The following is a 25,278-nucleotide window of genomic DNA, read 5'->3' on the forward strand; positions in this document are numbered from 1 at the left end:
TTAGCGTACACACCTACAGCACAAAATTACATTTTCAAAAACAGGAGCTCAGAGAAAAGAAAACAGGAGTTGAAGCTGAGGAACTGGTGTGATAAAAATAGGCTTTTTTTTCCCCTAAGGGAGGAAGTAATAAGCCTCCTTCTGCAAATATGCTCTATGAAATATTTTTTATTTTAGTTTAATTCTCTGCATGCATGAATGGTTGCAGAAACATTTGTTCTGAGAGACTAAATTGACAGACAAACAGTACAGGAAACATTCAAACTAGATGTATTAGATGCAAATATACTAGACCAAAAGGAGCTCTCTTGCAAAGAGAGATGGACATGAGTGGGTAGAAATACATATCGTGATAACAACTGATGTGATGTCTAACCTACACTTACCAGCCACTTTTCACTGTGGCATTTAAATGATTCTCAGTTGGTATTAAGGATCCAGAGTGTGCCAATAATATGTCCCCCCCCCCTACACAACCAGCAGCACTCTGAACACTTAATACAAGGCAGGGTGGATCAATGCTTTCACATTGTTTACACCAAATTCTGACCCCATCGGCAGCAGCACAAATCAAGACTCAGACCAAACTCCATTTTCCAATCTTTGACTGTCCAATTTTGGCAAGCCTGTGCAAACTGCAGCCTTAGTTTTCAGTTCTTAGCTGACAGGAGTGGTACTTGGTGTGGATTCCTGCTCTAGGATTTGAGTTACTGGTGTCTTCCTTTCAGCTCAAAACAGTCTAGTAATTCTCCTCCGATTTCTGGCATCAACAAAGCATTTTTGCTCCATGAACTGCTCTTTATTGGATATTTTCTCTTTCTCTAAACTTCAGAGGGGGCTATGTGGGAAAACCAGCTGATTCTGAATGTTAACACCAGGTTTGTCTGGAACTGACAACCATGGCATATTCAAAGTCACCATCCTGATGCCAGATATGAATTTCAGAAGGCCATCTTTACATCTTGACCAGTGCTTAAATGCACTGAGTTGCTGCCGTGTGAGTGACTGGGTAGATTTGTATTAACAAGTAGCTGAACTGCAGCTGAATATCTAATAAAGTGACCTTTAGGTGTAAAATGGATTTTTATTAAAACTTCTTACAAAAGTCTAACGCCAACTGTTTACAAGTTTTGTGAGGGGTTTTCTGATTAACAAATAAATAAATACATAAATAAATAGAGTACTCATACCTGAACAAACACAGTGAAAAAAATCACAGTGATAATGGCAGTGAGGAAAATTTCCCTCTCAGGAAAGTGCTCTTTGTTAAGCAGGAAACCAAGGGAGAAGGCAATGGCACCTCGCAGGCCACCGTAGGCTATAATGAACTGATCCTTGGTGGTCAGCTTGACAATGCGGAACTTGTTGATTATAAAGGTCAGACCAACAACACCTGGAAAGAACAGTGTACAAATTAGTCAGGCTTTGTGTGTCAGTGATGTTTTAAGTGTTCTAAATGCAATCTTTCTAGTGTCTTTGGATTGCAACAAAAAGAAAGGACGGAAATCTCAGAAGATTTCAGAAGAATATCTAACTTTCTCCATATCTTTCTGTGCTGTTCTAGCTTTGGGTTAACCTCTTAGGGTCAGTTAGAATTTGAGCAATTTTTTCTGCTGTATGAGGAAGGCAAAACATCCACTTGAAAATATTAGGTAATTTTCATGAACACTAATCAACCAAAGCCACTGAAATATGAAAATCTATAGCAGTGACATAAATGACCTGAAAGGAAAAAAACAAAACAAAAAAACAACTCTTCAAAATATGAAAAATGCTAAAGCATACACTGTAAAGCATTGAGCACCTCTGTGTGAACTATTAAAAAAAAAAAAAAAATTATGAATTTGGAAAAAAAAGAACAACAACAAAACAAAAAAACCACTGGAACGATCACAAGACAAGAACTTGGAACTGCTTTCCATCATAAGATGCTGTATCATATGATCCAAGTAAGATGTGTGTGACTTATGACTGATCATATATATAGTGAGAGAACCCTGCAGTCACTGATACTTTCACTTTCAATGCCACCCCGGCAAAACACACACACGTACGTGTGTGTGTGTGTGTGTGTGTGTGTGTGTGTATATATGTGTGTGTGTGTGTGTGTGTATATATATATATATGTGTGTGTGTGTGTATATATATATATATATATGTGTGTGTGTGTGTATATATATATATATATATGTGTGTGTGTGTGTATATATATATATATATATATATATGTGTGTGTGTATATATATATATATATATATATATATATATATATATATATATATATATATATATATATATATATATATATATATATATATATATATATATATATATATATATATATATATAGTCGGTGTAGTCGGATGGTAACAAAGAGAGGGAAGGTAGTCAGAACTGAGGGGATTGAACTACCAGAAGGCAACATTGCAGACATAGAGGACAGTTACAAGTACCTGGGGATCCCGCAGGCAAATGGGAACCATGAAGAGGCCGCTAGAAAGGCTGCAACCACCAAGTACCTGCAGAGGGTCAGGCAAGTCCTGAGGAGTCAGCTGAATGGTAAGAACAAGATCCGGGCCATCAACACATACGCCCTGCCCGTGATCAGGTACCCTGCTGGGGTAATAAGCTGGCCAAAGGAGGAGATAGAAGCCACTGACATAAAGACAAGAAAGCTCCTGACCATGCATGGAGGGTTTCACCCCAAGTCCAGCACCCTGAGGCTGTACGCTAAGCGGAAGGAAGGGGGCCGGGGACTGGTGAGTGTCAGCACCACAGTCCAGGATGAGACAAGGAACATCCAAGAATACATTGGGAAGATGGCCCCAACTGACCGAGTGCTCAGTGAATACCTCAGGCAGCAGAAACCCAAGAAAGAGGAGGGAGACGAGGAACCATCATGGAAGGACAGGCCCCTGCACGGTATGTACCACCGGCAGATAGAGGAGGTGGCTGATATCCAGAAATCCTACCAGTGGCTGGACAAAGCTGGACTGAAAGACAGCACAGAGGCACTAATCATGGCAGCACAAGAACAAGCTCTGAGTACAAGATCCATAGAGGCTGGGGTCTATCACACCAGGCAAGACCCCAGGTGCAGGCTGTGTAAAGATGCCCCAGAAACAATCCAGCACATAACAGCAGGGTGCAAGATGCTAGCAGGCAAGGCATACATGGAACGCCATAACCAAGTGGCCGGCATAGTGTACAGGAACATCTGTGCCGAGTATAACCTAGAAGTCCCGAGGTCAAAATGGGAGATGCCCCCAAGGGTGGTGGAGAATGACCGAGCTAAGATCCTGTGGGACTTCCAGATACAGACGGACAAAATGGTGGTGGCTAACCAACCGGACATAGTGGTGGTAGACAAACAGAAGAAGACAGCCGTAGTGATCGATGTAGCGGTTCCGAATGACAGCAATATCAGGAAGAAGGAACACGAGAAGCTGGAGAAATACCAAGGGCTCAGAGAAGAGCTCGAGAGGATGTGGAGGGTGAAGGTAACGGTGGTCCCCGTGGTAATCGGAGCACTAGGTGCGGTGACTCCCAAGCTAGGCGAGTGGCTCCAGCAGATCCCGGGAACAACATCGGAGATCTCTGTCCAGAAGAGCGCAGTCCTGGGAACAGCTAAGATACTGCGCAGGACCCTCAAGCTCCCAGGCCTCTGGTAGAGGACCCGAGCTTGAAGGATAAACCGCCCGCAGGGGCGTGCTGGGTGTTTTTTTCATACATACATACATGTATATACTAGGGGTGCAACGATATTCGTATCGATATTGAACCGTTCGATACAGTGCTTTCGGTTCGGTACGCATATGTATCGAACAATACAACATTTGTAATTTATTTTATCAATTTTCCTTCTGACGATGCTGTCTGTGTTGAGCGCTCAGTGAATCTGTGTTCGACTACTCCGCCTAGGCTGCACTGTCCAGCGCAGATCCACTGAGCGCTCAACACAGACAGCATAGTCAGAAGGAAGAGCGCAGGGCACCTCCCCCACCCTCATTCAGATCTGGCGTTTGGAATTATTTTGGTTTTCATGTGACGTATGACCCTGAAGGTAAGCGAGTCATGGACTAAAGTAAAACAGTATGTTGGATGTGCCACGCAATGCTCAATTACATTGGTGTGAACTAGTGTGCTAGCGCAGTTAGCTCGTTAACGTGTTGGCCGTCTAGCCCCATGCACGGAGCGATCGGCGGTAGCTCGTTAACGGAGATTTGCCGTGTTGTGGCGTTAAGGTCATTTCAACGAGATTAACCTGAAAGCACTAGTGGGAACACGACGAATATGACTGCACATTTACGCCGACATCATCCTAGTGCAAAGACAAGTGAAAGCAGACAAAAAAAGCAAGCATGCTACTAACTTTAGCCGAGTCATTTAGACAGCTGTTAGCACATGATTCTCCTTATGCTGCTGAGAATATAGCCCAGAAGAAGCGGATAGTATAGCTTTTATTTTGGAAAGAGCCATCTCTCTGTAATAAACTCTCTTTTCCAAAGATGAGTGATTCCTCAATCAGATACAGGGCTTGCAATATCGCTAGCCCGACGTCCCGGAGCTAGCGATTTTTTCAGTCGGGCTACCAAAATCTCTCTCTTCCCTGCCCGTCGGGCTATTGTAGGAAAAATATATGTCAATGCTTTTGCATTCTTTCAGAAATGTAGCTGGGTAATTATGTCATTGGCATCGGTGAGCCACTGTCAATATGTGACATATTGAAGTCGCGTTTGAATTTGCGCTCGTTTTTTTGCTTTCACTTTGCAATCGTGCGAACTGTGTATAGAGAGCGACAGTACTGATCTGTGAGTGATGATAATTTGTGCACCAATTCCTCTGACATCATCTTATTAATCGTTAGCTTACTATGCAAACATGACAAGTGAAATCTCCCGCAGCTTAAACATGTGAGAGGTTGATCGTGTAGAGAATCGCTGAGCTTATGTGAGTGAGCGTGTAAAAGCATTTCAGTTCTGCTGAGCCAAATAAGACAGGTCAGGGTGAAGAAGTGACAGCCAAAGAAAAGCTTACCACAAAACGGAGAAGTTATGACAAATCAGACTATAAGGCAAAAAGAAAGTGCAGCTTTATGGTTTCATGGACAAAAGAATTTCTGTGGCTGCAATATGACGAGCTAAATAACCAGGGCTGGTAAGTGGTCCGCAGGTGCGCATTCGCTGTCAAAATAAAAAACACGCACAAGGGTTAGGGTTAAATTTAAAAACTGTACTTTTGAGTTAAAATATATATTTATAATTTTAATAAATGACAAATTAAAAATGCATGAACATTTTTTTGTATCGAAAAAATATCGAACCGTGACACCAAAGTATCGAACCGAACCGTGAATTTTGTGTATCGTTGCACCCCTAATATTTTTTTTATTTATATTTATTTATATATATATATATATATATATATATATATATATATATATATATATATATATATATATATATATATATAGAGAGAGAGACATAGACACAGAGAGTATGACAAATCAATAACAAGAAGAACTTGTGACAACTCAGTGGAGAAATCCTCAGGGGCAATTCCACCAACAGCTGTGTAATAACACATGATGGAAACACTTAATCCCAGTTCTTTTAATAAGAATGAGAATCACAATGTAACCCAATCACCTCCTTTGCCAAAGAAAACAAAAAGCAAACTAACCTTGAATGCTAGTAATATAACAAATATATTCCTCTGTTGCATACACTATGTCACACTTGAAATTTGCTTTCATGCATATATTTGAAGAAGTCGTGCAAAAATACAGAAGCAGGACTGACCTATAACCCGTGCAACAAGACACAGAATGACTGTGACAGTAACGAAGGTCCAGTTCCAATCGTGAGGTCCAGCAACCGTGGCCACTCCCAGAAAAATAAAGATTAGAGTCTCACTGACACTGCTCCACATTTTCAAGAAGTATTTAATGGTGGTGTGGGACTTGTGGGATATGTTGGCCTCCACATAGGGTCGCATCACGGCGCCGCATGCTATTAACCTGGGAAGAGAAATAGTAATAACAGAATTTTTTTTAGATATACAGAAACAATTAATGTGGGGTTATTTTGGTCTCATTTCTCATCCAATTGAAAACATTGACCACAATAAAGTCATATAACACAGAACCACTTTATGTTTTAAAAGGAAAACATGGTTAAAAGTAGTACCAGTTTTCCTGAGCTGCCAGTTAGAGTGACCACTTTAAAAAATAAAAAATAAAAAAGCTCAGAGGTTCAGTTACGGACTAATTTGGAAAAATAAACAAAGTTATCTCACAATTCCTGTCTGGCAGCCACCTCCCTGTTCTAATCTAGTCATGCAATGTTTGTGTGTCAAAAAAAGGGCCAAAAGCAACTGACAAATATGCTCAATAATCCACAGCAGCTGGTCAACATTCCTCCTCCTTGTCAGTATTGCCTTTCAAGGTTTTGCAGAAATGATAAAAGGAAATCACATCAATAAGTTCTTTCTTTCCTCTTTCACAGACCAGTAATACAGAAAACCAAATCCAGATTTTAATATGAGGGGCAACACAGCTGCAGGCAAAGGATTGTCCTTGAAGCTACATATCCATCATTCCTGACTTAGGGGTGAGACTAACTGCATCAGCACCTCCCGTCAGGAACATCAGTAAGACCTGCAATCTTAAACAGCCTGAAAGTAAACAGAAAATCAATTGCTACGTACTACAAGAGCTGATGAAATGGTATGTCAGAAAATGCTATACATGCCACTAAATCAAAGGAGCTTGCAAAGAAAAGCGTCTGGACTTCTTTAAGTTGCTTGAAGACGTTTCACCTCTCATCCGAGAAACTTCTTCAGTTCTAAGGTCAAATGGTGGAGAGTCCCAGATATAAACCTAGTGGGAGTAACCCCCCACAAGCGCATGGCACAACACAGAAGAGCCACCTCCACAGGACAAGACTCAGCAGTCCATCTGCATCTTAAGGATAAAGGACACTCTTTCGAGGATGCCAATGTTCACATTTTGGACAGAGAGGACAGATGGTTTGAAAGAGGAGTGAAAGAAGCCATCTATGTCCACTGTGAGCGACCATCTTTGAACAGAGGCGGTGGTTTACGACACCAACTCTCTGCCATCTATAATCCAGTTTTGAGATCCCTTCCCAGACGCCTTAACGCCCACTCACATCCTGGGCCATCTGATCTCAGGAATTCGCATGATAAGGTGGGGCTAGGTTTCACAATGAACACACCCGAAACTCTGGCTGATTGGGACCCACACCCAGTTTCACACCTTGGCTCAGGCGATTAGAGGATCATCAGGGGGTCCTTTTGTCCCTCTGTGGGGGGTCACTCCCACTAGGTTTATATCTGGGACTCTCCACCATTTGACCTTAGAACTGAAGAAGCTTCTCGGATGAGAGGTGAAACGTCTTCAAGCAACTTAAAGAAGTCCAGACGCTTTTCTTTGCAAGCTCCTTTGACTACAATGACCTGGATGACTGAGAACCTTCACAGACATGCCACTAAATCCTAGCTTGGTTCAGGTGGCATTAGATTAGATTAGTTTCCCAAACCACTGGCTATATATAGAACATAATTTTCCTGAACGTATATAAGAAGTGTAATTTTCACCCAGTGGTAAGAATATATAAAGATTATGGCATCTAAACACTGAGGAGAGGTCCAGTACAACATAAGAGTATCTCACTCAATGTAACGCTATGTTGGAATCAGGAAGAATTTCTTCTTCTTTGTAACTAGTTTCCATGGGTGATCAAATTCAGCTTTCCCCCAACTGATCAGTCATTTCGGATTTCAGCTCAGATGTGTAGTCATGCCATTATACTGCTCGCTGGGGTTCTAAGAGTGCAGTGGAGTGAGAACAATTCAACATATTTCTCCATTTGTTGTACAGTTGTACAAGCAATAAGTGTGGAGAAAACCCCCCGCCAAAAAACAAGACATCATTCTGGCAGCTTTACGGCTGCGATAGTCCCACCCACAGCACTGATTAGCCAACATCCAACATGGGTCAGGTTCCTCTTCAAGTTTCAGACTGTTCTTAAACAACAAACAAAACTGAAAAAAACACTATGAAGACATTAAAAGAGGGATTAAAGAACCAGAGTTAAAATCTATTAATTTCGACTAACGAAGGTCGGCTGGATCATTCACATTGTATGTGAATGAAACAGTTAAATATAATTTGGTGATCTCCCACTGGTTTACATACACTTCAGACATTCTCATTCTTAACAGGTGAATTAAACGTGTCACAATGCCAGACAAGCCAGTCATCTTGATTAAGTGGATGAATTTAAACATATGTCCCATCCAGTAAGGGACTGGTGAGGTTCTTATCGACAGTGATCATTTTATTTTAATTGTATTCCATTTACTTACTTTTCTGATTAGGCCAACCCCTGTTTTTGGTAGCGGAGCAGTTTCTACACCACCCAATCACCAGTGCAACTATGTTTCAACAGCCTACTAATACCATCCGACCACTGAAATCTCTCAGCCTGGTGTTTTGCTAGTTTCAGTTTCTTAACATGTGGAGCTATGAAGCATTAGATAAAACAACAGGCCAAAGGTGACAAAGTTTATGGTATTTAGAGACTTTGACATGGACAATTTTACATTCAGTTTAACTGGAAATTGCTTGCTTAGTGTCTTGCTGCACTGGTCACAATGTGTACTAGGTTTCACTGGAATAATAATAATAATAATAATAATAATACTAATACTACTACTAATAATAATAATGGATTACATTTATATATTTTGTAACTGGAAGGTTGCTGGTTCGATCCCCAGCTCTGTCTGTCTTGGTCGTTGTGTCCTTGGGCAAGACACTTCACCTACCCCCTACTGGTGATGGCCAGAGGGGCCGATGGCGCGATATGGCAGCCTCGCTTCTGTCAGTCTGTGGCTACAACTGTAGCTTGCCTCCACCAGTGTGTGAATGTGAGAGTGAATGAATAGTGGAATTGTAAAGCACTTTGAGGGTCTCAAAAAGCGCTATATAAATGCAACCCATTATTATTACTCAAGTACCATGAATTTCAACTTAGCAGTGGTACAATTACTGTAAATGTACACAACTTTGAATCACTTAAAATTCAGTGATATTGCACAGTAAAACGGAATAATCTTATTCATTATATAGAGTAATACTGAGATTCAATTTTGCCATATCCTGCATGTAGAACACAATCTGACAATGTGTTATAACGCTGGGGTTTTCGTGAGTTGTTATATACCAGACTTGAACAAACTTACGCCATGATGCCGGAGAGGTGGAATATCTCAGCAGACAGGTAGGCCATGTAGCTGTACAAAAAGACAAAAAGAGGCTCGATGACGCGCGTGTGGGAGGTGAAGCGTGAGGTGAAGGCAGCGAGGATCCCGTACAGAACTCCAACTAGAACGCCACCCAGGGCGACTACAAAGAAGGAGATGACTCCCAGGAAGCCTTTCAACAGCGTCACTGAGCCAATGCCTGAAAACTCCTCAAACAGGTGGTACAATACCTACAAGAGGGAGAGTGAAAGAGGGAAGAAAAACTGAATAACAAAAAAAAGGTACTAACTAATGAATATGAATTGGTAGGAGAATAGTTTAAGAAACAGGATTATGATGGGTGATAAGGACATGAACTAATGTCTTAGTCAATCCAGTCAAGGGGCTAAGGACAGAATGCATTGTTTGCTGACTGTGAAGCTCCTTTTATTTTTTAACATGAAAATAAATTTGGCCTCTGGGCTGGTTACACATTGTATGAATAAAATGTATATACTAGTCCCTGTAATGCCAGGTAAACAAATCAGCAGAATGCCAAATGCCAAACAGTTTTAGCCTGAAAAATGTCTGCCTCATATATATCAGTCTACTGTACTACTTAGACTGCAGTTTGGTCACTCACCACAGTTACGGCATCATTGAGTAGTGATTCGCCAAATACCAGGATGTGCAAGAGCTCATTGATGTGGATCTCCTCAAACACAGCAAGCACAGCAACAGGATCCACAGCTGATATGATGGAACCAAAGAGCAGGCACTGCAGAAGCCCTATTCTGCTAAGGATTGAACTGCTTTCTGTACCAATCTGACACACACCATATAGCAAGCCCCCAACAAAGAAGGCATTCCAAAGAGTACCCACGACAGCAAATATCAGGATTGTGCCCAGGTTCTCCATGAAGGGACGGATGGGCAGGAAGTAGCCAGCATCCAGGATAATGGGGGGCAGCAGGATGTAAAAAAACAATTTAGAGTCCAACACTGGTGGGACTGTTTCACCAGTACCTCTGATGATTCCCCCTACCAGCAAGCCCACCACGATCAACAGGCAGCTCTCTGGCACAATGTTGGATAAGTGAGGAACCAGATGGAACCCTGGATGGAAACAAAAGAAGAGACAAACATGAACAAGTGCTTGATATGAGCAGCAGAAGGTTTGTATATATAGTATTGACCACCTGTACTCACTGTCAACTACAAAACAGAAGTAATACAAATTCAATGTGAAAATCGAAGGAAATGGATCTTAAGTGAAAAAAAAAAAAAAAAAAAAAAATAATTGTGTTGGTTTATGGGTTAAATGATAAGTAATAAACAAATAGTGTGGACACACCCTGAAATTAACTGGAATTATTTCGAGCTCTTTTCTGCTTTACAGAGATTACACAGAACTAACCACAAGCAATCATCTGTAACATACATCACTTATGTGTTATGCTACCACCCACACAGCTAATTCCTTCTTGTGCTTTAGATTTATTTTTATTTATTTATTTATTTTAAATAGTGCACAAAAAATAAGCTTCTGAATTTATTCATCACTGTTAACATCAGCATGAAATGCACCATTCTGCACTGGTGATATAGGCAGGAAATGCAAAAGGAAGAATTTTGTGTGGGCTGTATAGACTTGCCAAAGCTTGCCTGTCCTCACGTACTCATTCCAACATCTTAATAAAAAATAAATAAAAAATAAAAACTGCAGCTGCTGGTATGTTAAAGACCTGTGTAACCCCTGATCCTAACACCATCACCTTATGTACTCTTGAAGGAAAAAAAATGAAAATGACATGCAAAAGATATAACGTAGACAGATCGTAAGAGACACGAGAGACCAACAAAGTTAAGCGTGCAGTTTAAATAAAGTTACTATCGCCCTACGTTCAGGACATGAAACAATAAGTGCTATATTTTACCTTTATTTTTATTATTTAATTTACATTAAATTTTTATTTGATCAGCTAATCTAATTTGGTGGACATTCCAGAGAACTGAAATAACCTTTCCCAATCAGGTGGTATTGCTTGAGCTCATGTCAAGGCACAGAGTCTGTCAATACGGTATGCTCACAGTAAGACTTTGACACTCCCAACAAACGACATATACAGTGTGTCTTTGAAAGCCTATCTTTCTGATTATCAAAATACATACACAAGTTGCCTATCCATGTTGAGGCAACGGAACAACTGCAACTTTTGGAAAAACAGTAAATAAAGACTTCATAGGGACAGCAGTAGGCATCCCACAGTGGGGCTGTTTTTACTGTACACAGGTATGTGTCAGTATTTTGCTCGCAGTGTAATAAATAACACAGCATAAACAGAAACTTAAACAGGGCAGGGTTACAACACATCCAGACAAAACAATATTTTTGGGAAAGATCATTTTACACTGTAAATCAATAAATTTGGTATTTTAATATTGAATACATTCATCTAAAATAGCACATGTGAAACTATCAGTGAGCAACATAGTTACAAAGTTCAATCATCATAGGACTAGGGTTGCAAAATTCCCGGAATTTTCAAAGATGGAATCTTTCCATGGGAATTAACGGGAATTAACGGGAATTTATGGGAATAAACGGGAATTTATGGGAATAAAGTGGGAATTTTCAAAATTGAAGGTTGGCTCTTCTTAGGGAACTTAAATATAGTTGAGGAAAGTATATTTTAGCATAATATTGACAAAAACAAACAAATGCAATTCAAATACACTTGAATATCCATGCCATTCCTTAATCACATGTACAGAGCACAAGCTTGCTGCATGGCTATTGAGACCACCTACTGGCACTGTGCATGCCTCCATCACATGTACACATGGACCACACTTTTGAGCCTGAAGGACAAAGAGTATTAAAGGCACACATTTGAGCCTGTGGACTTAACAAGTGAGGTAAGTTTTGATGATATTATGGGAAAATATATTCATTAAATGTTTAAATTGTGAACATCACATAAAATGTATTAATCTGGTAGATAGCAATCTGATAAGATGCTAAATAAAATGCTAGCATCTGATAAGATGCTAAATAAAATGCTAGCATCTGATAAGATGCTAAATAAAATGCTAGCATCTGATAAGATGCTAAATAAGCCATAGCTAGTATAACATAAAGAAGATGCTAGCTTCCTCATTTGGTTGTTTTGTTTTGAAGATCATTCCAGTTGTTTAGCTAGCCTTACTATTTATATCTGTTTATTATCATATTGCAATTGTATTATTACGATCTCTTGCATTGCATTAGCATTTTTACAAGCTCTTGTTTTATTTTACAGAAAAATGCCACGTGCGCTATCTGATGTGTGGAGACATTTTACACCAGCTAATGTACAAGGGAAATCTGTATATATGTGTAAGTATTGTGATAAGACGTACGTGAAGAATGCCACAAAAATGCAGCAGCACATTGCAAAGTGCAAAAAAATTCCTCAAGGCCCAACACATGCAGCAGCCAGGAATTCCACTCAAGGGGAAAATGAATCTGTTTCAGCTGTATCAGAGTCAGATACCCACTCATCAGCTCCTGTTCCCTCTGGCATCAGAGGATTCTTTGATTTTATGGATGACACTAGCCAGAAAAACGCAGATGAGTGTTTCGCTCGTGCAATCTATGCAACTGGCTCACCCCTGATGCTGACATCCAATGTGTACTGGAAGAGATTTTTGAATGTTCTCCGACCAGCATACATTCCCCCAACCAGACATGCATTGTCTACTCATCTACTGGATGAAGAGTTCAGTCGAGTTCAAGCAAAGGTGAAACAGACCATTGACCAAGCTGACTGTATTTCAGTCATCTCTGATGGATGGTCCAATATCAGGGGACAAGGAATTATTAACTACATAATCACCACTCCTCAGCCTGTGTTCTACAAGAGTGTAGACACAAAGGAAAACAGACACACAGGCCAATACATTGCAGATGAGCTAAAAGTGATCATCAATGACCTTGGACCAGATAAGGTTTTTGCACTGGTCACTGACAATGCAGCCAACATGAAGGTTGCCTGGGCACATGTGGAGGAGACCTACCCTCATATAACTACTATTGGCTGTGCAGCCCATACACTAAACCTTCTCCTAAAAGACATAATGGCACTAAAAACAATGGACACTCTGAATAAGAGAGTGAAGCAAGTTCTGAAATATGTTAAAGGCAAACAAGTAACTTCCGCTACATTTCTGTCAAAGCAAAAGGAAAAGAACAAGAGTACTACACTGAAGCTTCCCAGCATAACGCGATGGGGTGGTGTTGTTATCATGTTTGACAGCCTTCTGGAGGGAAAGGAGTCTCTGCAAGAGATGGCCATATCCCAGTCTGTAGGCATCGACAGTGACATCAAGAAGGTCATCTTGGATGATGTGTTCTGGGAAAGAGTATCTAGCAGTCAGAAAATCCTCAAACCTATTGCAGCAGCAATAGCGAAGATAGAGGGGGATGGTGCCATCTTGTCAGATGTCCAGTGCCTTTTTGCAGAACTCAAAGAAGAAATCCAGACAATTCTGCCCACTTCCCTACTACTGAAAGCAGAGGAAACGGCTGTGGTCAAGTCATTGGAACAGCGGAGGGAGTTCTGCATGAAGCCAGTGCATGCAGCAGCATACATGCTGGACCCCAAATATGACAAGGGCATACTTTCCGGGGAAGAGATCAACGGTGCCTATGCGGTCATTACAGCCATGTCTGACCACCTGGGTCTCGATAAAGGCAAAGTTCTAGGCAGTTTGGCAAAGTATCGAACAAAGCAAGGCCTTTGGAAAGGGGATGGAATATGGCAGTCATGCCAGCACATATCTGCAGCCACCTGGTGGAAGGGACTATGTGAATCTGAGGCCCTTGCACCTGTAGCCTCCATCCTCCTCCAAATCCCACCATCATCAGCCGCCTCCGAGCGCAACTGGTCACTGTTTGGGAACACCCACACAAAGGTTCGCAACAGGCTCACAAATGTGAGAGTGGAAAAGCTGGTCGGCATTCGGGCAAACCTACGGCTCTTTGAGCCTGACACAGAGCCATCCTCAACAAAGCTGGAAAGTGACACTGAAGAGGAAGACTCAGAGTTGGATGCTGAGGAAGTGGACATGTTGTTGGATGATGATGAGGTCCAGGAAGAGTCTATTGACTGAGCAAAAATGAGAAAAGAGGATTGCTTGAAGGAAGATTTGAATGTTTAATGGGACGTTTTGGAGGATAAGTGGCATTTTTCATTTAACCTTTTGAATGGGACTTTGTGGAGATTTTTGGACAGGGGGCATTTTTGAATGAGCGGGGTTAGGGGATGGTAATATTGAACTCAACATTTCTGTTTTTATTCATCCATGAAACAAGTTATTGAAACGTGTTCTATTCTACTGTACTTACAAATAAATCTGTTTAAATATCTGTTGAAAACATTTTGCATGGAGGGTTTCTTATGATTTCTGTTTATATTTATGCTTGGAAATAATATATTCCCAGTTAGTTCTCCTAAATTCCCATTAATTTCCATAATTCCCATTATTTCCATGGACAGTTTCCAATATGGAATATTTCCAAAATTCCCAAGCTTAACTTACCATGGAAATTTACCGGAAACTTTTCGGAAATTTACCGGAAATTTTCCGCCCCTTTGCAACCCTACATAGGACAAAAGTGGTTGGTGCCTGAAAGCAGTACCACCTGAAATAATAGCTGCTGGATTTGTTACCCCTCTTTTGAACAAGGAGAGATGAGGCATGAAGATGGTCCCTCTGATCAGCTTACTTTTACACAATGTGATTATTGGCACGCTAAATGAATGAACCAATTAGTGCATAGTACAGTATGTTTCTCAGTTATAATACAGGTTGTTTCTCATGTAATTATCAGACCTTCATGCCAGTACGCACGTTTATTGCTACAACGCAACGCATCATTTATAGTGAAAGCACATAAGCATACATGTCTTAACGGTATGTAAAACACCAGCATCACAAGTTGGGCATTTGTGGGGGTGGTCTTGGTGTGTTTCACGCTAGGGCAGCTTGAGCACAACATTAACAGTGTTTCAGAAAAAGAAAGCTCAACAAGTGCATGTCTGTGCGTTACACAGCTGCAGGATTAGAGGCTTTATCTTAACTGGTCTAAGAAGACTTCATTTCCCCACGATAAGATGCCAGAACTCAAGTGCTGCTCTTTCAAATAACCTTAATATAAAAAGAAAAAGAGCGTCACCTAAACCTCCTGGGAAGCTCAGTATCCAACTGGGTCAACAAAGATATTCTATGAGAACTGCTTGAACACAGTAAACGAGAACTTTATGAAATTTCAGCCAAAAGGATGGGATGTGAGCAGGATGGAAATTCTGCTGCTCTTTCTAATTGGAAGGTTGCCGGTTCGAGCCCCAGCTTGGACAGTCTCGGTCGTTGTGTCCTTGGGCAAGACACTTCACCCGTTGCCTACTGGTGGTGGTCAGAGGGCCCGGTGGCGCCAGTGTTCAGCAGCCTCGCCTCTGTCAGTGCGCCCCAGGGTGGCTGCGGCTACAATGTAGCTTGCCATCACCAGTGTGTGAATGTGTGCGTGAATGGGTGGATGACTGGATATGTAAAGCGCTTTGGGGTCCTTAGGGACTAGTAAAGCGCTATATAAATACAGGCTATTTACCATTTCTGGAATTTTCCAAAACACAGTGTCTTCTCAGAAGAGAGGGTTGATGTGCTCTCAAGAGGCTTCAAATATAAGGCTAAATTAGCACCACAAATTAGCACCTTGTTGATTACAACATCTCGACTCCCATAGACACGGTTACATAATTACAAAGCTTCTTCTAAACGTGTTGCAGGCATCAACACTACAGGGATATCTGTTAGTGTGGGGGACATCACATTACACAAATCAGCCTGCACACCCCAAGCTAAACTAATTGGTACTCAGCTGAACAGAATTTAAAGTGAAAGGCCTTCCTCAGAATTAATACCCATGATAACATTTTACACAAAAATGCCTGCCAACAACTGTGGTAGGTCATATCCATTTATCCTTTTGCTTCCTTGATAATGCATAAATAATTGCAACAGTTTCATTTCTCAGCCTGTCAATGATCCCAAACTGTATTGACCCCCCCCCCAAAACCCCCAAAACATTACACACATACATTGGAATACTGTCAGTCATGGATTGGCCTCCCCAGAGCCGGAATCTCAACATTATTAAAGGACTGTTGGGTTATCTTGGCAAAGAACAGTGCAAAAGGAAGCCAAAATCCAGAGAGCTTTGAATGTTCTTCAAGCTCGGACAACTATTCCTGAAGATTAAAGTACATCTTCAGGAATAGTTTACTATTTTCATCTTATACCCATTTCCATTTTTGCTTGCACATTTCAATAGATCACTTCACCCATTTCCCACTTTCCTATCAAAACATAAAAAATGAGAGGCGCCACATGACTTTAACACAGTCCTGTAACTTAAATGAATATGATTTTTTTTTAGCAATGCTCACACAGAAAGCACAAAGTGTCATACAAAGATTTTACAAGTCTAAACTTCTCGTCACACCAGGAGAGAGCTCTAAGGCTACATTCACACTGCAGGCGAAAGCGCATCGAATCTGACTTTTTGGACCCTATGCGACCCATATCCGATCATGGTATAACAGTGTGAACGGCACAAATCCGATATTTTCAAATCCGATCTGGGTCACTTTTGCATGTGGTACTGAATCCAATACATATCTGATGTTTTAGAAAGCGACTGATGTTTGAATGGTCATGTCGCATCAAATCTGTCTTTTACGTCACTGACACAGGACAGACGCCAATTATCAGCGCCGGAGAAGTGCCCGAGAAGACGGTTTCCTGGCCATCCAGTGTAGATGTTAGTGAAACCGCTGGGAAGACAAGGTTGGAGAAACATGAACATTTTATTTGTACCGTATAATCTGCAGATTCTGACAGAAATCTGCAACTATCCTTTGAAGCACCGCTCCTCTCTAAAACTGCAATAAGGATAATTATTAGGCCATATGTAAATAACAAAATAACTTTATAACTTAGAGAAAAATTGGGAAACGTAAAGTCTGAAACAGTCAAACAATATTGTTTGCTCTGGGTCTAAACAGAGTGTGTTGTGTGTGACGTCTTCTTTTGCGCATGCGGGCCGCTTTGAGGGCTCACACTAGAGCACGTTTGCTGTCACATTTTATTTGTAGTGTGAACGAGCAGATAAAAAAAAAAAAAAATCGGATTTGATCAAAAAAAAAAAAAAAAAAAAATCGAAATTGAGCATTAAGACCTGCAGTGTGAACGTAGCCTTATTCAAAGAAAAGAGCATCTCATTATACCCAACTGTGAGTCTGAGTAAAGGGAATCTACATCACATGTACGGTTTTTCCCAAAGCATTTTCTTTTTTTCAAAAGATGTAAGAGGGTGGGAAGCCAGCAGTGGTATTAATAGAAGACAAACAGAAGATCCCTTCTGCAAAGTGGTCTTCTGATTGACGCTGATTGAATCTAGAATAAAATAAAGTTCAATCTCAAGGACATGAAATACCCCTGCAAAACATTTCTAAACTGCTCTAATGACTGAGTGTTGCAAAGAAACACAAAGCCCTTTGATAAAATGTTGGGCAGTATGGTACTTGAGGAAAGGGGAAACAGGTCACAACTGTATGGTATAAATGTATTTCTGCTGGTGCATTGAGCAGAGGCAAACTTAATACTGGACCGAAGAAAGAAACTAAATGTGCCATTATCATTCATGAGTGATTGTAGATGCTGGACATGTATGCCATTATCATTACAGACCCTTCTAAATATAAAATTCTTAACACATGCAATATTGGGGGCTAAAGGTTAAGTTAAAGTAGACTGAACAACCCATCCTAAGCTAAGTGTTGACAGCACATTGTTAAATCTCTTAAGCACAACTCCAACTATGGCCTTCAGCAATCATCTAATGAAGGGTAATAACACAGAAGATAAGATAGAGAAAAGGAGGGAAGCGAACTTCAAAGAACACTGGCACAAGCTGGTACACAACTCTATCATGATTAAGACATGGGTATGTAGGAAATAAATGTCTGAAGGGCCATGTAGTGTGTAAGATAATAAAGACTTTTTTCATGCCATGTTCTTAAAGTAGAAGATTAGGCAGTTTCTCATGGCTGCTTTTCAATAAGGGCAGCTGCTGTGTCCTTGCCCCATTGCCTCCTGGGAGCCTTTATGCAACAAGGTTATTGAAAACTAGCAAAGAGTAACAGCTCTTTCAATTCTGGATGTGTACCCAGTGTCAGTACTGCCTAGTATGAACTACACTGTCATTCCCAAAACCAGGAAGTGTGCCCTGTTGCCAGGTAACTTACTACAAACCACTGGCAACCAAATCAGCTGCATTAAGCAGACACAAAAGATAGCAAACATATTTAAAGAGTTTCTTTGTTTAAAATGGTGACGTTCATCTGGTCTCCTTTGTAGTAATTGTGATACGGCAGGCAGCTTTCCAACACCATAACATTGGCATTCACAATGAGGCCAAGATTTGCATGTATTTTAGTGTTAAGTTAAGTGTTGTATAAAAGTTGTTGTGAGTTATTGTTCAGTGCAGACCATTGGGGTCAAGTTGCTTGTGGAACACAGCATTGTTTTTGAATTATTTATTACGGCCTTGTGGTGGTATAATTTAGTATGATCCCTGACGTCATATCTATACAAAACAACCGCAGGGGTTTCCTTGCAAGGATATGATTCTGAGTTTTGTCTTCTACTATAACAACTGAGTGGAGTACAATTTAGTGAGCATAACTAGTGTCAGTTGAACACATGTTTTTAAGCGAATAGATTGAGGTTTTAAACACTGAAAGCAGTGAAAAAGAAAAGGATGAAAATCCGATGCTGTTGCCTGATTTGCCATGACTTACTTAAAAATATTAGTAAAGCAACTTTCTTTCTATGGCTTTTTATTGCATTTATCTACCCATGAGGCAATTTTCTAAATTAAACTGAGATATAGCTGATTATATCTGATTATAAACCATTAAACCAGTTGGTCAATATGTCCAATTGCTTTAAAAGCCTTTTGCATGAACACACTTGGTATTTACTGTAAGCATTTTTAAGCAAAGATATTTCTCTGTAAGTGTGGCAGTTCAGTACTTTTCTTTGTTAAAAAATCTGGGCTTGGTTTTAATAAATAACACCATACAGGTATGTGGAGTAGACTTTGTGACAGAGTGAGTCATTCTTTGCCAAGGGTTTGGTTTCAAATTCTGTACTGGGAATATTTCCCACACAACCTAAGGCCCATATCTAACTTGTTTAGTTCTACTGCAAAAATCCAGAATCACGTCTTAGGCCGCACACTCTTTACAACTTGAATTACTCATAAGCCAGGCCTTGGTTGACTCTGGCAGGCTGCTTCAACAATATATAGTAGCTGGAAAAAACAAAAAAACAAAACCTACAATGAGAGAAAAAAATAAATAAATATTGTGAGCGTCACCTGGGGGATCATTTACTAAGCAAACAAATTAGCCTAACAGCCTCAGAATCTCGACTCAAGACACAGTTTCTAGTGATTACAAGTCACAAATGGGAACAAATCAAACCACAAGCTTGCAATCCCTCAAGTTTAAAAACAGGAAGGAAACAAAGACGTCACCACAGACATGAAAACAGTTAAAAGTGCGAAAAGGTACCACAAAAGACATGTAACACCATCAGCAATTTTATTAACTGCTGGAGCTGCAATTCTGGGTTGAGTTTTGGCACTGATTATGTTCTTCTTCTCATTGTTTAACAAGGCCATATTTTTTTAGTTAACATCAACAAAACCATACACTTACATATATATGCCCACTCAATGTGGGATTTTCTGAGCGATAGAAATGCATGCCTTCATTCACTTAAAGTTATAACCTGTTTCCATATTATGGCAAAGTCTGGCACACATTTAAGCCACAGTGATTGATAACCATAATTTGTATAGCCAAAAAAACCAAAACAAAACACCTTTATGACATTCCTCTTTAGTTTTAGACTCTGAATTCTGACGTCTCACTGTTAGCGTTTTGGCCACTGCAATGCTAGTGTTTTGAAACCGGAACTTACCATATTTGGAGAGGGTGGAGTGTTAACTTATAAGCTAACGTTGGCTAACAAGCTGCCTCCAGAAACTGTAATGTTACAGTGCACAGACACAAGTATCTGCTAATTTACTAAGACACAGGCTAATAATATACTAGTATTTAACTCTGGCTGAGGGGAAAAAAAAAACTTCCTGCCCTGTAACTCTAACAGCTATTTGTCTGATAAAGGCCCAGTTCACAGACTAAACTTAGATGAGGTGAGGCCTCCCAAACACCAATCGGCTAGTTTTCTATGTCAAGAAAACTGTCAGTCAAAGCGGTCAAACCCCCTTTTCCACTATGCAGATAGACAAGTTAAAGGAGAGGGAACTATCCATAAAGGCCAAAACTGTTCTTTTTAGAGTTATTATTGTTGTAAGGTTGGATATTTTAAAATAAGAGTCTGTGGAGATTAGGGCTGCCACGATTAGTCGACTAGTCACGATTACGTCGACTATCAAAATCGTCGACGACTGATTTAATAGTCGACGCGTCGTTTGAAGCTTTGTAAGATCCCAAAAGACGCAGGAATGAGTAGCAGGATTTAAGAGTGTAATAACGGACTGAAACAGAAGATGGCAGCACTGCATATACAACGATGCCAGCTGCCGTTAAACCCCGAAGAAGAAGCTGTGTCCCAGAATTCATAGCGCGGCCCTGCTTAGTTTCCAACAATGGCGGCAGCTAGTTAGTTTTAATGTTACTCTTATTATTCTTTCTGGGTCACAAAATACACGTTTAACATATTTTTAGGCGAGAATGTAGCTGTGGAAACCTCAAATATCTGCTCAGTTTATCAAGACACCACATATTTTCAAAAGCGCTCCGACGTTTTCGGAGACGTCTGTTACCCACTAGCTCGATAGCTAGCCGGGGGCAAGGTCACTAGAGCTGTGAGAACACCGGACTCCCGGCAAATCGTTTTCAAACCCACCGCCGTCTTTCGCTACTCAGGTTAAACATGATATATGAGTCACTTAGATAACTTAAAAATGTTATTGTTTGGCTTTTTTAGTATTTTATTTGTTCCTGAGTAAATCAGTTTGGCTGAGATTAAAGTTATAGTTTTTACACAGCTGAATAAATGTCAAGCAGACAGCTGATTATCAGAAGTGTGAGATGCTGGAGAATTTACTCCGGTGTCCTGTTATATTTTAGATAGCAAGGAGTTTATTAAACTTCACCGAAACAATCTGCAAATTTCATTAAAATTTAATAAACTATCATCTTTTCTTTATTTTTAGTTAGCACATACCTTAAACACTTAAAGCTGTAAGCTAATGCTAGTTATATAAGAGCAGATGCTACTGGTGCAATAAGCTGTAGTTTTACGTCCAATGGATCTGATTAGTCGACTAATCGCAAAAATAATCGGTGACTAGTCGACTATCAAAATAATCGTTTGTGGCAGCCCTAGTGGAGATACATGTGCTTTATATGCCAACCTTGAGGGACTGCTAGTAGAACTGCAATGTTTTGCAGCCACGGGGGCTTGGTTTTTTTTGTTTTGTTTTTTTTATGAGAGAGGATAGGAAATCTGTGTAGGTATTGTTTTACTCTTTTATCTATCACTACAAGCCTATATCACACGATCACAAATCTGCTTACAACTTAAAAAAAAAGCAATGGCCATTTCATGTTAGGATCTATTCCTTTTTTTTTTCTTCCCTACAAGAAATAAATAAGGTTCAGGTTGCAATCTAATTTCTACTAAGTAACAAATTACACTCATGCTAAATGTGGAAAGAAATTCAGCTAAAGCATATTTTTCATCCCGATTAAAGAAAACATAATTTTTTAAAAATGGATGCTTGCAAACACAGCCTTGCTCTTAACACAAAGACGACATGTTTTTATGAGAACTATCTATCTATCTATCTATCTATCTATCTATCTATCTATCTAGCACTTCAAGTGGACTTAGCTTTAGGGTCACAAGATAAGATATGATATTTGTGGTACAGTGTTTATGGCCTGATTACAGAGACAAAAATAGATACCTTGTGAATATAAAGGCTTTGACTCTTAACCAGTGTTTACGGTAATGACAGCTTGTCAGTTAAATTGCATCCCCTGGTTCTGATTCATCTGAGAAGATTTGGGGGTGGCTATAATCAATTTATGTAAAGTGCTCAGTTGAAAAAAGGCAGAGAAAAGGCACCATGCACAGTCAAGGTTGCTTCAGAGACAAATGGTCTGTGAATACGCTTTTTAGCTTGTAAGATATAAATTCAGTGAACATGAATCAGAGACATGGCTGAGGCAGAGCAGGGTAGCAGCCACTTTGAATCGTTCAGAGCCCATTTTAAGTAGTCAAGGGATAATCGGAGGCTTAAGGTCACCACTGTCCTCTGCTGCTGTCAGCCTACACATTCATCTAGTCTCATTTTTTTAATTTGCCTTTCTTCGACTTTCTGTACTTTCCTCATTCCTTCTGCTCACACTTTCTGCCAATGCTCATCTATCATTTTTACTGTGTGTCCTTGAGCTGCATCCTAACAAGTAAGCTACCCAAACCAGGTGGACCCTCTTCCTGTCCTCTCCCCTGAGATACTGGGCTTCTTGCCCAGACAGTGAGGCAGTATCCTCCCTGGCTACAGGCTGCTGCTCAGTCAGGCCCCTGATGTCACAGGCAAGTGACAAGCTGCTGGCTCTCATAATTTAAAAAGAAAAAAAAAAGAAAAAAAGAGATGGCTCAGGACAATACAGTGTTCTGTAGAAAGCAGAAAGCCAGGAGAAATTGATGGTAAAGACAGTATAAAGGAGAACACAAACAGTAAGGGGGGGGGGGGGAAGCAAGCTGCTTCTAAAACATCGCTCAGGACAATACTGCAAGGTAGAGGTAGGGCCCCACTGTGCTGAAGACTACATATCCAGACTGCTGTATCAGGTTGCTTAGTCATCATTGTAGCAGGGAGTGAATATAGCTCTTAAACATCTTCACCACATGACACTGGCAGATCTGATGAGTAATCTTCCTGAACAGCAATATTGATTTGCCCTCTCACAGACTGAGCTGAGCTATTTTGAGCAAACTAGTTAAGTCTGCATACCAGAGTCATCATTAATGCACAACAAAAGTAGGGTGGCCTAGGGGTCAAACATGATGCTTTAAGATTATGGTTGGTTTGCTTGACAACTTCCATTCCATGTGATTTATCTGTGCGATCTACTATCTGATCACCAGGAAAACTGCACTTTAACTCAACTCTTTTGATTCAAATGTACCTTCTATGAACTGTAATTCTGCGTGTTTTTCATAATGTAATTATTCACCTGAAAAACTGTCTGTTACCTGATGTAGGAGAGAGACTTATAGAATTTGGGTAAATAAGGTAACACTAAATCAGGTATTTCCAGAAAAGGCTGCACTCATACTGACAGGTCACGTGGAGCTTTCGCATAACATCACACTCACCTAATTTCATCACAGAGGCAAGGAGGACCCATAATGAGATTTCAAACGGGACCCGTACGTTTTCGTAGTTCAAGTCTAGCACAGGGAAAGCCTTTCCAGTGTTGTTGTGACTGCCATGGTCAGTCGCTTTGTGGCTGCCCGAGTGTGCCGTGATAGGAGAATGCTGGTCGGAGCTGGCAACAGCGACGGTAAACACGGAGCCCTCCAGAAACACTAAAACCATCACCAAGAACAGTCCACGAAGCCGGCCCGAAGCCCCGTGTGACACAGTCCTGGAAGGCATTACTGCTGAAAAATAAAGGCGACCTTGAATGAAAATGAATCCGAGTTTGTTTGGGTTTTTTTAACAAGTCGGCTTGAAAAACCGGGCAAGTTTAAGGAAGTTGTGCCAGTTATCGCTTCGTAGTGTCGCGTTAGTTAAAGCTCGTCAACCGTAGAAGATTCTGACAGTTAGTTCGTCAAACTGACACTGAAGCAAAGCGAAACCGAACCAGACCCCTCATTATGTCAGTTAACGTTAGCTAGCTAGACTTCTTCGCTTGTTGTAGCCAGGTAAACAGCCGCTTCCAGCACAAGTCGTTGCGGAAAGAAAGCAGGAAACGCCAAGATGCTGAAAGAGTGTCTTTTTTCCTTTTACAACAGTCCAGTGCCCTCAGTTGCTCTTCGTAGCGGCGTTTCACAAGTTTGTCCGTTTCCTTGTCATTGACTATCAACGTCTTCTTCGGTGGAAGATGTCATCGTTGATGCTGGAGGTAAACGAGGCACAGCGGCATCCCTTCAGCGTTTCCTCTCTCCCCCTCCTACCTAAGACAGTCGTCCGTGCGGCGGCCGTGCTCAGATACTGACCTTGAATAGAAGCTACACGGCAGCTGCCACATTATGTGTTTACCGTGTGCCCCGACTACACCAACTTTTTTTATATTAACCTTCGTGTGTTCCGCATCTCCACGGTATGTCCGGAGAGACTAGACCCTGTGCTGAGCTCAGACGGAGGATCCGACGGGTGGGGGTACTTGTGCGTATGCTCCCCCTCTGCCTCGGAGGCTTTTTTTTCCCGGGGTGTCAAACCAAGTGGCGACTTGACTTGTCTGCAGCTGTATTATAGCCTCATACAGCCTTCAAAAAGCACACCCTTTCGCGGAGCTTTAGTGGGTGGGATGAGGAGTAGACTGAAGTGGGGTGGGGGTGGGGCGTCCGCATATAGTGACACCTATAGGAAAGGAGGTTTAAGGTGTGGGATCTCCACAGCGTTTCTCCTCTGCACGCCTACTCTTGAATGGGCTGTGTGGAGCCTGATATTGTTGGCATGTGGGTGCAGCTGGAAGGCCAAAGATCAGAGTTAACTACAAACAAGAGTTCAGAAAGCATTGTTCATTAGGGATGCTTCAAATAAAACCATAGTGTTTTGTGCCTTTGCCTTAAGCCAAATAAAGTCTGGGGATGCAATTTTAATTCTCAATTGAAGCATGGTGAGCAGTGATA

At 40.9% G+C, this 25,278-nt stretch overlaps 1 protein-coding gene across 2 annotated transcripts in view; it reads right to left on the reverse strand.

Annotated features, from left to right (window-relative positions):
* The window catches only part of slc9a1a (solute carrier family 9 member A1a), a 35,974-nt gene extending 11,017 nt beyond the window's left edge, over positions 1-24,957 (reverse strand). For both annotated transcript variants that reach the window (XM_085423533.1, XM_085423532.1), the window contains exons 1-5: positions 23,797-24,957; positions 9,914-10,386; positions 9,271-9,521; positions 5,802-6,019; positions 1,191-1,393 (exon numbers count right to left, since the gene is read on the reverse strand). In XM_085423533.1, coding sequence (XP_085279659.1) covers positions 1,191-1,393; positions 5,802-6,019; positions 9,271-9,521; positions 9,914-10,386; positions 23,797-24,079 — 1,428 coding nt within the window. In that variant the 5' untranslated portion in view covers positions 24,080-24,957. The remainder of the gene's footprint in view (positions 1-1,190; positions 1,394-5,801; positions 6,020-9,270; positions 9,522-9,913; positions 10,387-23,796) is intronic.
* Between the last annotated feature and the right edge of the window lie 321 nt (positions 24,958-25,278).

Source organism: Rhamphochromis longiceps, linkage group LG11 (assembly GCF_057381845.1).
Source record: "Rhamphochromis longiceps isolate RC_006_pf linkage group LG11, R_longiceps_female_GT1.1, whole genome shotgun sequence".
In the NCBI taxonomy this organism is placed as follows: Eukaryota; Metazoa; Chordata; class Actinopteri; order Cichliformes; family Cichlidae; genus Rhamphochromis; species Rhamphochromis longiceps.